At 41.8% G+C, this 14595-nt stretch overlaps 1 protein-coding gene across 2 annotated transcripts in view; it reads right to left on the bottom strand.

Annotated features, from left to right (window-relative positions):
* The window catches only part of ADCY1 (adenylate cyclase 1), a 158433-nt gene that overhangs the window by 48718 nt on the left and 95120 nt on the right, over positions 1 to 14595 (bottom strand). For both annotated transcript variants that reach the window (XM_072851397.1, XM_072851396.1), the window contains exon 6: positions 1021 to 1179. In XM_072851397.1, coding sequence (XP_072707498.1) covers positions 1021 to 1179 — 159 coding nt within the window. The remainder of the gene's footprint in view (positions 1 to 1020; positions 1180 to 14595) is intronic.

Raw genomic sequence — 14595 nt, forward strand, 5'->3', positions numbered from 1 at the left:
GTTTCATTTACTCACTTTGTTTTGTAGGCAGCTTTCTAATTCACTTTGTTTTGGCATCGCAGCCATCTTTGACACTATTCGTGAGTTTTCTTATCCCAAAAACTATCTTCACGTTTTCTCCTGAAAGACCCCTTATATTTGAAATGTCTTCCCAGAAGATATCTGAAAAGCTATTACTGTTTTCCTCTATTAAACATGTGTTCAGTTTTTTTTCACTGGAAAGCCTTAAGGTAAGGAACATACAAAACACACTGCCAAAATTGTCTAAGACAGACAGAGGTAACAGAAATTCACTCATCTTAACCACAAAAATTAAGAGGTTCCATTGTCCCCCTGTTCAGCAAATCATGATCTTGTAAAAATCCAACAGAAGATGGTAGGTCCCAGTCCAAATGTGAGTTGCACACAGAAGCACACCCATGCACCTTTGTGAAAATGCACTGTGTGCATTTAAATTGCATACAAGGCTGTCCAAGGAGTACTTAAAATTCCAGGACATGCCCCATGGGTTGGCTACAGCTTTATGTGCTACTGTACCATTTGCACGCACACCATCAACATTTGAGTGCGTAAACAGGTATTTTTTCCTATAGCACACTACTAGTGTTGGAAAGCTTGCCATGTAAAAGAAGTAAGGCACACACCCCCCACATGTGTAGAGGTTCATGGGTAAAAATTTCCTGGAATAAATAGAGGGTTTTGCTTTTATAACATGGAATGGTAAAAGTCTAGCATTTCTACATTCCTAGCATTGCCTCATTACTACTCTTTATATTTGGCAGCTTCTAATAAGGATTTCGTTTGGAAATGTTTTGCTTCTAATCTAACCTATTACTAATGTAAATATCAAGGCCATTTGGAGAATACCACAGGATATATCACATAACGCAGTGACTGCTCTTACCAAACACAACCCTTCTTATCAATAGCAATTCCATTGCAAATGCCTCAAAGAAGGAAATAAATTCTTCACCCATCCAGGTTTTTGTTTCTTTTTCTATGGTTCTTTCCCAGACTTACCCAGGCAGTCCTCCAGCTTCCATTACATTAGCTAAAGTCACATCATTTGACCAGACATCATATTGCCATTTTCGGAGACCCAGGACCCCACAAAGCACCCTGCCTGTATGCAATCCAACTCTCATGTTGAGATCAACCTCTGTGGCTTCTGCAACAGATCTGGAATAGATAGCATCAGAATATTAGTCTTTAGACAATGACATTGCTCTTGATTTTCTTTTTCTCTCCTTCCCCCGAAGTTAACATATACATACATGGCTGAATAGACAGGATCTTTTAAAAATCTCAGATGATATATTCAGGTACTATTATTTTCCTTCACTAGTTTCAAAGTCCCAGTTGTAATTCCAAAGAAATAATTTTCTTGGTCATATTTTAATTACTGTTGAACCAAAATCTCGGTATTTCTAAATTTCTTGACCTAATACATTAAAATTTAATTTTCCAGGTTTTGAGAAAACCCAGAAAAGGTTATGTTTCATTACATTTAATAAAATTTAAAACAGGAAAAAGAAGGGACAATAGAGCAAGTGTAGTAAATGGTTTTGTCATGAAACTTCCCTAAGACTATAACTTTTAGGTTTTATTTGCCACTTTTGCAGTATTTGCTATCACAGTCCTACAGAAACTGAGATATTTTACTGGGAGATAAACAAAGAACTTTCTGGCTGTAACTCAGATAACTCAGAGGCAGTCAGCTTAACTCCTGCACTCTCCTGTTTATCTTGCGTCTCACACATATTTACTTTTTTTTGTCATAAGCGTTCCTTTTTCCCAATGCATATTTACTTCAGCAGGATGAGAAGCAACCACAACATGATTGTTGCAATCAAAAGAAGATTTTTAAACTATCTTATTAGGCTTAATGTTAACCTTACATGTAAGTAAGCAAACATGTTTCAATTCTACCATTACTCCAGACTGCTTTCAACTCAGTATTAAAATGGGCTACGTGACTGCTTCTTTTTACCAAAAATATCTGTTAATATTTCTCTTTATCTTGGCCTTGGGTTTACTGGTTGGTGGATTTTTCCCTTTCTAATTCTTTTTTACCCCCTCCACTTCATTCATATAAAGATCATGCTTGATCCTCTATGGACTAACTGAATTTCATCATGAAGGAGTTTAATATTAAACGTTAATGAAAAGATTGATCTTGTAAATAAAATATAAACTTGAATCACAGAACCACAGAATCGTATAGGTTGGAAAAGACCTTTAAGATCATCGAGTCCAACCATAAACCTAACACTACCAAGACCACCACTACACCATGTCCCTAAGCACCTCATCCAAACGTCTTTTAAATACCTCCAGGGATGGCGACTCAACCACTTCCCTGGGCAGCCTCTTCCAATGCTTGATAACCCTTTCAGTGAAGTAAGATTTCCTCATATCCAGTCTAAACCTCCCCTGGCACAACTTGAGGCCATTTCCTCTCGTCCTGTCACTAGCTACCTGGGAGAAGAGACTGACCCCCACCCCGCTACAACCTCCTTTCAGGTAGCTGTAGAGAGCAATAAGGTCGCCCCTCAGCCTCCTTTTCTCCAAGCTAAACAACCCCAGTTCCCTCAGCCGCTCCTCATAAGACTTATGCTCTAGACCCTTCACCAGCTTCATTGCCCTTCTTTGGACATGCTCCAGCACCTCAATGTCGCTCTTGTAGTGGGGGGCCCAACACTGAACACAGTATTCGAGGTGCGGCCTCACTAGTGCCGAGTACAGGGGCACAATCACTTCCCTACTCCTGCTGGCCACACGGTTTTTGATACAAGCCAGGATGCCATTGGCTTTCTTGGCCACCTGGGCACACTGCTGGCTCATATTCAGGCAGCTGTCAACCAACACCCCCAGGTCCTTCTCTGCTGGGCAGCTTTCCAGCCACTCTTCCCCAAGCCTGTAGCGTTGCATGGGGTTGCTGTGGCCCAAGTGCAGGACCTTGCACTTGGCCTTGTTAAACCTCAGACAATTGACCTCGGCCCATCGATCCACTCTGTCCAGGTCCCTCTGTAGAGCCTTCCTACCCTCAAGCAGATCAACACTCCCGCCCAACTTGGTGTCATCTGCAAACTTACTGAAGGTGCACTCAATCCCTTCATCCAGATCATTGATAAAGACATTAAATAGGACTGGCCCCAACACAGAGCCCTGGGGAACACCGCTTGTGACCGGCCGCCAATTGGAGTAAACTCCATTCACCACCACTCTTTGGGCCCGGCCATCCAGCCAGTTCTTTACCCAGCGAAGAGTACACCCGTCCAAGCCATGAGCAGCCAGTTTCTCCAGGAGAATGCTGTGGGAAACCGTGTCAAAGGCTTTACTAAAGTCTAGATAGACAACATCCACAGCCTTTCCCTCATTCACTAGGTGGGTCACCTTGTCATAGAAGGAGATCAGGTTGGTCAAGCAGGACCTGCCTTTCCTAAACCCATGCTGGCTGGGCTTGATCCCTTGGTTATCCTCTACATGCCATGTGATAGCACTCAGGATGATCTGCTCCATCAGCTTCCCCGGTACCAAGGTCAGGCTGACAGGCCTGTAGTTCCCCGGGTCCTCCTTCTGGCCCTTCTTGAAGATGGGCGTCACATTAGCTAATCTCCAGTCAGCAGGGACCTCCCCAGTTAGCCAGGACTGCTGGTAAATGATGGAAAGGGGCTTGGTGAGCACTTCTGCCAGTTCCTTCAGTACTCTTGGGTGGATCTCATCAGGCCCCATAGACTTGTGAGTGTCTAAGTGGTGCAGCAGGTCACTAACCATTTCCCCCTGGATTATGGGGGCTCCATTATGGTCCCCATCCCTATCTTCCAACTCCGGGGGCTGGGTACCCAGAGAACTATTGGCCCTACTATTAAAGACTGAGGCAAAGAAGGCATTAAGTACCTCAGCCTTTTCCTCATCCTTGGTCACTGTGTTCCCTCCCCCATCTACTAGGGGCTGGAGATTCTCCTTAGCTCTCCTTTTGCTGCTAATGTATTTGAAGAAGTATTTTTTGTTATCTTTTACAGCAGCAGCCAGATCGAGCTCTAGCTCAGCTTTGGCCCTTCTAATTTTCTCCCTGCACAGCCTCGCTACACCTTTGTAGTCCTCCTGAGTTGCCTGCCCCTTCTTCCAGAGGTCATAGACTCTCCTCTTTTTCCTGGGTTCGAGACAGAGCTCTCTATTCAGCCAGGCCAGTCTTCTTCCCCACCGGCTCGTCTTTCGGCACCTGGGGACAGCCTGCTCTTGCGCCTTTAGAACTTCCTCCTTAAAGAATGTCCAGGCTTCCTGGACTCCTTTGCCCATTAGGGCTGCCTCCCAGGGGACTCTGTCGACCAGTCTCCTAAACAGGCCGAAGTCTGCCCTCCAGAAGTCTAAGGTGGCAGTTTTGCTGACCCCCCTCATTGCTTCTCCAAGTATCAAAAACTCTATCATTTCATGATCACTCTGCCCAAGACGGCCTCCAACCATCACATGGCTCACAAGTCCTTCTCTCTTTGTGAACAAGAGGTCCAGTGGGGCACCTTCCCTAGTTGGCTCCCTCACCAGCTGTGTCAGGAAGTTATCTGCCACACACTCTAGGAATCTCCTAGACTGACTCCTCTCTGCTGTATTGTATTTCCAGCAGATATCCGGTAGGTTGAAGTCCCCCACAAGAACAAGGGCTAGCGATTGTGAGGCTTCTCCCAGCTGCTTATGGAATAGTTTGTCAGTCTCCTCATCCTGGTTGGGTGGTCTGTAACAGACTCCCACCACAATATCTGCCTTGTTGGCCTTCCCCCTGATTCTTACCCATAGACACTCCACCCTATCATCACCATCATCAAGCTCTAAACTATCCAGACCCTCCCTGACGTATAGGGCTACCCCACCACCTCTCCTGCCTCGCCTATCCCTCCTGAAGAGTTTATAGCCATCCATCGCTGCACTCCAGTTGTGTGAGTCATCCCACCATGTTTCCGTGATGGCAACCATATCATAGTTTTCCTGATGTACAATGGCTTCCAACTCCTCCTGCTTGTTGCCCATGCTGCATGCATTGCTGTAGAGGCACTTCAGCTGGGCTGTTGTCCATGTCTCCTTCATAGAAGAACACCCCTTGTGTGCTTTGAGGCGTTTCACTGGCATTTCCCTCTTGGCTCCTATTGCCTCAGTATCCCCTAGCTCAACTCTGTTCGACTTCGGCTGTGCCCCAGCGTACCCCGCACATCTCAGAGACACAGGCCGAGTGCCCTCGCTGGCACCCGCTCCCTCTAACCGTGGCACGTCGTCCCTCAGCTTCCCTTGGGCAAGCCTGATATTATCCCCCTCCCGCTTCGAGCCTAGTTTAAAGCTCTGTCAATGAGCCCCGCAAGTTCCTGAGCAAAGATTCTCTTTCCCCTTTGAGAAAGATGAATCCCATCAGACGCCAGCAAACCCAGTGCTGTGTAGGCCATCCTGTTGTCAAGAAAACCAAATCCATGGCGATGACACCAGCCACGGAGCCATGAGTGGATAGATTGGGTGTCTCTGTTCCTTCTAGTGTCGCTGCCCACAACTGGAAGGAGAGAGGAGAAAATAACCTGTGCTCCGGAGTCCCTTACTAGCCATCCCAAGGCCCTAAAGTCTCTTTTGATTGCCCTAGGACTTCGCATTGCAGCTTCGTCGCCCCCCACATGGAAGAGCAGTAGGGGGTAATAGTCCGAGGGCCATACCAGGCTAGGGAGTATCCTCGTGACATCCTTCACCCAGGCCCCAGGCAGGGAGGCAGCAGACTTCCCTAAGAGGAGGGTCCGTCCGGCATATCGGACCCTCGGTTCCCTTCAGAAGGGAGTCACCCACAACTATAACCCGTCTTCTCTTCCTTGTGGAGGTGGTGTTAATATGAGAGGTACGTTCTTCTGACCTGGGTGACACCTCTGGTGTAGATAGACTGTCGTCACTTAAGTCACTTGAGTCACTTAAGACTTGCATTTAATTTCTCTCCTCTTTTACCACAGTTCGTTGTGACTCAAAGTAATTTTATCCTCTTCCAGTTCTCCATCTGTAATATCAAAATAATATTTTCTTTTCCTTACTTCTTTTGTGTGCAGTGGCTTGATCTCAAGGTAATAGTGTAAAACATTTAATTTTTAATTCAAATAATATAAAATAATCTGGAAAAAGAGCATAGTGTAGACCCCAACACTTCCTCTCTGTGCAGCACAGAGGGTTAAAAATAATTTTTAAAAAGTTATTGTCTCATTTACGTTGTCACTTTAGATTTGTGATGTTCTCTAAGTTCACCATTTAATTAAGATTCCACTTGAATGAAAACCTACCAAGTTAAAAATGAACATTTTTTTCCCAAGTGTCTCAGACTGTCAGTCTTCTTGGATGATACTTATTTAATATTTCATGATATTTTTTCAACTGATATTTTCACCCTATGCTACTGCTAGGAAACTGTTGCAACTACTGGTAATCAGACAGAGTTGTGCTGCGCCTTTACCTTTATGGTATGCTCAGCTAAGCATCAGTTCCTATGGTGAGACTGAAAGGGCACAGACTTATATTTAAACATTCTTACAGTTTCTGCAAGAAAAGAGGTATGAAAGACATACTAGTTGAGAAGGCAAGTGGATAAGCAATGACTCCACTCTACTATGTTCTAATCGGTTCAACTACTTAGTTACAGGAGTACAGGACAAAGAAAATGATGAAACCAATAAATCAGTGCAAGAATAGAAGATGAAGAGTGATTATAAACACTAGTATCTTTCCAAAGTTCCTGCAAGAGTGGCACAGAAACCACCGGTAACCAGGGACTTGCACCTGTAAATTAAATCTAAACTTCAGAGATTTTCATTGTGTAGCTGGGAAAGGACGAATTAATTGGCAAAGTCATTATTAAAAGCATTTTTAATTTTGGTGCCACAGCAAGGAAGGATTCTTTATTTCTGTGAATGCAGGACATGCTATAACTCGCACCCTGCACTTGTGAACACTGAAAAGGAGCCTTGAAGCTAACAGTCTTACACATTACATGCAGAGATAACACTATGCATGAATCTTAGCAGCTTTTTCTATTACAGAGAAATCTGGCATTCCACAGTTAAGTTGCAGTCCAAAAAGAGATAATATCTGTGAATAAATGAAACTGACTAATCAGTGTAAGACTTGATTTTCATTAGGGTTTTAAATTTAAATTTTCCAATGCATTTAACAGGAGGAGACCTTAAAATGAGGCTCTGGCTATAATTTTCCCTTCATCTTCATTGACTATTATATTTTTTAAAGTATCATCCAGCTACACTGCATTTGGCAGAGAGGTCTTTAGGAGGACTTTTCAACTATTTTAGGAGTAGTCACTGTATTTGTCTCTTGTATAGGTGTACTTGTTTAAATGCAATTAACAGAAAGGGCAGCATAGGTCAAGATGGGGGGTGAGCAGCACAAGATACCTGGCCTCAATTTAAGTAAGGAGCTCTGCAGCCATGAAGTGCTGAAGTATATACCATGTCAGCCATCACTAACGTGAGTAACATGGAGATCTCTTTTGTCCCCATAGCGAATCTGGGCATACCACATTTTTCAGTGATATTTTATGCAAAAGCACAGAAAGGCTTATGCACAGCTTTCTGAAAGATTAAATACTTCCTTGTCCTATTTCTACTCACTGCAAGTCAGCTTTCCTTTATTCAGTATCTGTTCCCAGTCAAGCCTCAAAGATGACTCCAAGGAGTCCTAAAAGGACTTGAGTGTTACAGGGCTTGTTGTGCAGACTGTCTGCTTGACAAAGCCTTGAGGAAACAAAAGGAGCTAATAATATAAGCCACCTAATGATAACTTAACCTTTGTATCTTCACCTGTGCATGTGTATTGTGCCATTAACAGATTGACCTGACACCAAGACCACACTCTACAAGCCAAAGCCCTTCAGAATTACACCATGCTTTCCTACGTTCTCCTGCATAACTAAGTACCTATGTAATTATCTTCACTGGTGAACCTGCAAGTGTGTGAGTTTCACTGTTCACAAATGAATGTTAATTTTTTTTTCTATTTAAAACAGTATATAAAACCTCAGGCTAAATGTAAGTGGAAAGACAGTGAAATTCAGACATTGATAAAGACCACTCCAGACCTTTGACCTTGCTTTGTCCCAACTGGCTTGAGAGAGAGGGGGAAATTTAATCTGCTTTTAGAAATTAAAATAGCATAACAAAAAGTAAATGATAAGAAATGAGCAGAGAAATACAACATGGCTGATCATACTCCTTGTCAAATAAGCTGGACTGTATAATGTACCAATGAACCATAAAGCAGAATCTGAAAACACTTTATGTTTTTAACAAAAGTTTTCCAGAAGTAGTCACTTAATAAAAAAATCTAAATCGAGAATGCATGTCTACATTTTCCCCAGAAACTACAGTGTGTTTCAGGGGTGCTTTCACCATTATTAAATTTGAGTAGGAAAAAAAACTCATGAAAAGTTCATTAAACTTTTGTAATTGACCTTGAAGACCTGTGTGCCCTTTATGCAGTTAATTTCCATGGATATACACCACTGAACTATAAAAAATGAGGAATGTTAAGTAATATATAAAAAATAGCCTTCAAATACAAAATCAGAGCAGTACCACAATCATATTCCCAAACAACATCAACATTTCTGCACTAATATCACAAAGTGTCCAATGATGCATTTTAAATTATAAATACATTTCTGAAAAAATATCAGCACTTCACAAGCAAGCCATGAATAGGAATAAGAAAATAAGTTTCTCAAATAAATTATTCATTATAACTTATTCTCTCCTAGGTTCAGATATAATATACTCAAAAGTTGTCCAATTCTTAACTCAAAAGTAGGCCCAGAAACAAATGGAAATTGAAAAAAAAATTCTTTTTAAACTAGAAGCATGCAGAGTCTATGGAAGTGACTAATAAGACAACCATCTACCCTGACAGCTCAAGTATACTACCAAGCCTTTAAATTGTAGTTCTCTCCTTAGCTACAAATATTTCATGTGCTGCTACAAACCATCAAAGTCATTTAGATCATCTGCAGAACAGCTCCAGACCTGTGCTGCATTTGAAGGAAAAAAAAAAAAAAGCTCTGCATCCCATTTCTTACAAGTTATTTAAGGGCTTTTCTTTAGGTCCAAAAATACGTGCATAGAAATAGATGTTTCCTGGTTAAAGGCATAGACAAGATTTTTGGTTCAGTTACACACATTTGCTTTTTATACATGCACGGTTCCAAGCTAAGGGTGCCGTTTGATTTTGCACATCTCCCTAAATATTTCTGTGTCAGTTCCATTTCAACATCATCAGGAATTGGTTAGTTCCTGGATGTTAATGACAAAGACTATCTTTCTGTGACCTGCTCTGTCAGCCCAGCAGGCCACGGGAGGAGAGGCTCCAGGCCATGGCCTAGAGTACCAAGTAACACCTGTATGCTAGGCCCCCTTGCCCTCTCTCCAATTTGTCTTCCCACAAGGTGGGGGTCATGTTAGTCCTCTCAGGCAATTAAGTTTTGTTGTTTGAAAACCTTTGCTGTCCTGTTCTGGCAGCTGTTTCTCCAAGTCAGGTTTGGGGTTTTTTTGGTTCGTTTGTTTTTTTGTGGTTGTTTTTTTTTAAATATTGACCAGAGCTGTATGCTTTCCCAGTATGTTGCTCACCTGGAGCATGGCTGCAGAGAGCTAGGGCAGAGAGGCCGGGCTGTGAAAGTCTGATGGCTTCAGCAGTCAAGAGGCTCACTTAGACAGAGATGCAAGCTGACTAAGCTTCCACCAATGGTGGTGAAGTCAGCTCATGGTAGACAGCTTTCTCCACTGCTGAAAATGCAGTTGCCGGTTCTCCCAGAATTCAAGGTCAACTCACTCCTGCCAGTGCAAACTTTCCCAGGCCCCAGACCTCTGGAGAACCAGGGGAAACGTATCAACAGTGTTGACATCAGGAAAGTTTGTGCTTCTGTCTTCTTCCTCAGATAAAAGATCACACAGAAGAACCTGACATTTCAATTGGGCTTCCTCAAACTGGCTGCTGTAGTTCCTCTCCCTTCCCCAGTGCCTTTGGTCAGCCGATGGCCAAACCCATGGGAAGGAGACAGTTCAACCATCAACCCCTACAATATCCCATGCAACCAAGCAGCAGTACAATGTGCAGTAGCAAAATAAGCCCAACTTCCATCTGTGAGGTCTTACACGGATGACTGGTGGAGTCATCCGTATGGGATAAACTCACCTATGTACACAGAGAAAAGCTGCTCTATCTCCTGATAGACCCCACTCGGGTGCCCAGATTTCAAGAAGCAAAGGTTCATGGACACTTTCCTTCAGACCTCTTCAAACTCCACATGCAGTACGGACATTCAATACAGGGGGGCAGATGAGACCTATTCTAAAGTAACCCTCCACCTCCTCCCCCCATAACATGTATAGGTTAAACTGAAGTAGTCAGCATCAGCTGCTGTGATCTACAGATGTGCTCCTACTGTGCCATGCTACCTGCTGATGTAGACATAGCCAGTGATGCAGCTAGTGGTGCAATTCCCTGTGAATACTAAAATGGCATCCTAGTAAGATGTCAAGGGAAAGAGTATCGTGAAAATGTACCGTTTATGTGACAACATGAATGATTACAAGATCCCATTATACTTTTGACACGTTTATGAATGTTAAACCCTGGCCCAGTCCAGAATTTAATTCTGGCCCAGTCCCAAATCTCTTATTTATATCCTGCTCACCCAGATTCCCTCCTCATTTCCAATTGGAAACATTACAGTTCACTTCGTGCCCTGTGGCGTTACTGAGTGCATTTAAAGAACTCCCTCATTTCATCACATTTCATCTCCTAAAAGGTTACATTTCTGGACTGAGCCAAAGATACGTTTAATATAATTTATATCAGTTGATGAAGTGCTCCACAGAGAAAGACAAACTATTATTAAGAATGTATAAAATTGCCCCCGTAACACTAGTTTAAACCAGAACTCTAGCCAGTTTATGGGGGAGAGAGGGAAGAGCTTGGGTAGCTGGGCAAAACTTTTCTACATGGCAATTAGCTAATGAATATATCTATCTAGAAAGTAAAATACTGTAGTAAATAGAGTGGAACCTTCAAAGGCAAGCAATTTAACTAAGGTGAGGAGCATACTTGGCCTAACACACTGTTCAAAACCGAGGTGAGGACAACATCTGCCACATTAGAGCAACATCTGGCATATTAGAGGCACTAATGAACATGACCATTTTAATTATATTACTAACAAAACCCTGAGAGTTAAAACTCACCTGATGAAAGCAACATTGGTTGTATCCAACACTTAACTCCCACTTAAATACTGCCATGATAGTTTAAGTGACTCTGAAGTAGAACAAACACCTGGCCTGTACTGAGGCACTGACACAAAACTCATTGGCAGCAGAAATACTTTTGGAATAGAAACATAATATAACACTATCTGTTTTGTTGGATTTTTTAAGAAAAAAAAAGATCCTCATAGAATCATAGAATAGTTTAGGTTAGAAAAGACCTTTAAGGTCATCAAGTCCAACCATTAACCTAGCACTGCCAAGTCCACCACTAAACCATGTCCCTAAGTACCATGTCTACACGTCCTTTAAATACCTTCAGGGATGGTGACTCAACCGCTTCCCTGGGCAGCCTGTTCCAATGCTTGACAACCCTTTTGGTGAAGAAATTTTTCCTAATATCCAATCTAAACTTCCCCTGGTGCAACTTGAGGCCATTTCCTCTTGTCCTATCGCTTGTTACTTGGGAGAAGTAATGATTCTGGTGATTCTGGTCTGACTTTAACTGTGCCCTTGAAAAAAATACTTTGTAGAAGGCAGAGGAAATTGTGAAAATTTTAAGTATTTTATAATGTTCTTTGAAAATTACCCTGAAAAATCTCAATCTAAATGTAATGAGCCCACATTCTCAGATGATACTCACATGCAGCACCACATTTTAGGATACTTAAACAAGTTACACAGAACATGAAGAGACTAGAAAGTATCAATTTATATGAACTCATTATAACATTCAGCTCAGTCAAATCACAGATCCATCAACTAGCCACTAGAAGTTTCCATTCCTTGATTTCCTGGAAAAAGGACATCTTGGTGGCACATATCTCTGGGACAGGCACTTTTCACAGTTCCAACAGCTGAATCACAATTCAAGTAATTTTATTTATTTATTTATCCCCGGTAACATGACAAACCTGTCACTAGGGATGATGACTTCCAAGCATAAATTTACAATGCCAAGACCTGATTTCTGCAATAAAGTGAATAGACTTTTAGAAGACTACCAGCTGGCATCGAACTCTGGATGAAAGGGGGAAGTTTAAAAACAAAAGTGACTCTGTATCTCATGGGACTGATAACCAACACCACTTAATAATCATAGCAACAGAAAATAAAATGTTGCATTCCAGCTTTACCATCATAAGCCCTTCACTTCTCCTTTTCATTTGCTCAACGTATTTTCAAACAAATTAATCTGGGGAATCCATCTTCTAATTTTAGTCTCTGTGAAGGAGTGAAGACTTTTTTCCTAATCTTCAGAAGAACCTGTTTTCCTGGTTTGGAGCTCTTTGTGCTTAGCCACATGCTTCTGTCATCAAAAGAACCTCACCCAGAATCCAACAATATCTGAACAGATGATGCTCCACTTGCAGTAGAAGAAAAAACTAGTACTGCCATTGTTGTGGTTTTACCCGGCAGGCAGCTAAGCACCACACAGCCATTTTCTCACTCCCCCCACAGTGGGATGGGGGAGAGAATTGGAAAAAACCAGTAAAATTCGTGGGTTGAGATAAAGACAGTTTAATAGGACAGAAAAGGAAGGGAAAATAACAACAACAACAACAACAACAATAATATTAATGATAAAAGAATATACAAAATAAGTGATGCACAATGCAATTGCTCACCACCCACCAACTGATGCCCAGCCAGTCCCCAAACAGTGCCAACTGCCCCCTGGCCAACTCCCCCTAGTTTATATACTGAACATGACATCATATGGTATGGAATAGCCCTTTGGCCAGTTTGGGTCAGCTGTCCTGGCTGTGCCCCCTCCCAGCTTCTTGCTGGCAGGGCATGAGAAGCTGAAAAGTCCTTGGCTAGTGTAAGCACTACTTAGCAACAACTAAAACATCAGTGTGTTATCAACATTATTCTCATACTAAATCCAAAACACAGCACTATATCAGGTACTAGGAAAAAAAACCCCCAAACTCTATCCCAGCCAAAACCAGGACAGACATCAAGGGCAATGGTACTTGGAATGCACCATCTTCCTGTTTCCTGACATAAGCAGAACAGTCACATTAATTTAACTAAGAGAAGAAATATGCGTTGAGCCTGGATTTTACAGTCCTTACTCACACTACTAATTCCTCATTGAAAAAAAAAACCTGGGATTAATTAATTGTGCTTATGTACAAAGGATGCAGAATAGGTCTCTAGCCATTCAACAACCCTAAATAAATCTGGCACTCTCTTATATCCTTGTCTCTTCTCCATCTTGCCCTCTCACCGTGCTATGACCGCTGACTACACACTCTAAAGACTTACAATTTATGAATTCTTTAAAAAATAAAATGCTGAAATTGTCAGTTAGCTATCTTCTACCATAGCCTCTGACTAAACATGTCTAAGTAACACACTACAGCCCATCCACTTAGAATCATGCAGTTGTTGATGCTAGAAGGGGCCTCTGGAAATCATCTAGACCATCCCCCCCACTCAGAGCAGGGTCAGCTACAGAAGGTTGCCCAGCTGGGTTTTAAATCTCTCCAAGGATGCAAACTCCACAACCTTCCAGTGCAACCTCTCCAGTATCTGACCACCTCCACAGTAAAAAAGTTTTTTCTTATATTTAAATGGAATTTCATGTATTTCAGCTTGTGCCCATTTCCTCTTGCCCTGACACTGGATACCACTGAGAAAAGTTTGGCTTTGTCCTCTTTATACCATCCCATCAGGTATTTGTATGCATTGATAAGATTCCCCCTGAGCCTCCTCTTCTCCAGGCTGAAGAGTCCCAGTTCATTTGTTCCCTTTTAATTCAACTCCTTTTCAAGTTTACAGTATCATGACAGCAACCGATAAATGACAACATAAAAAGGGAACATGTTTCATTTCTAATATTAGTAAAACTGAAACATTCAAAAAAGGAAAGTTCAGACAGTTATGTCACTACCTTATTTGTATACATGAAACACAGCACAACTAATGAATTAAAGATTAATGCTAGGTTTAAAAGAGGATGAGAGCATCAGCTACTGCTTTCCAGGGATTTTAAAAAAAAAGACTTTGGAAAATATGTACAAGGCCTGTATATCTAACTTTGCTTCTAAAGGCCAAGGCTTCCTTATAAACGGAGTATCCATATACTACCAGAATAATGCACATATGCATAATTTGCAGACTTAGGATATTGTTTTAGGATTTTATAGTATCATATCCTATCATATATTATCATAGATTACAAAGTCTTTTATCAATTTTACAATTTTTACAAAGACGACGAACTTGCATTGAATGAGAGGGAGAATATCGATTCATTTACCCAACTCTTCACGTTCTGAGAGATTTTATAAATGAACATTATAACAAA

This window comes from Ciconia boyciana, chromosome 2 (genome assembly GCF_034638445.1).
Source record: "Ciconia boyciana chromosome 2, ASM3463844v1, whole genome shotgun sequence".
NCBI classification, from domain to species: domain Eukaryota; kingdom Metazoa; phylum Chordata; class Aves; order Ciconiiformes; family Ciconiidae; genus Ciconia; species Ciconia boyciana.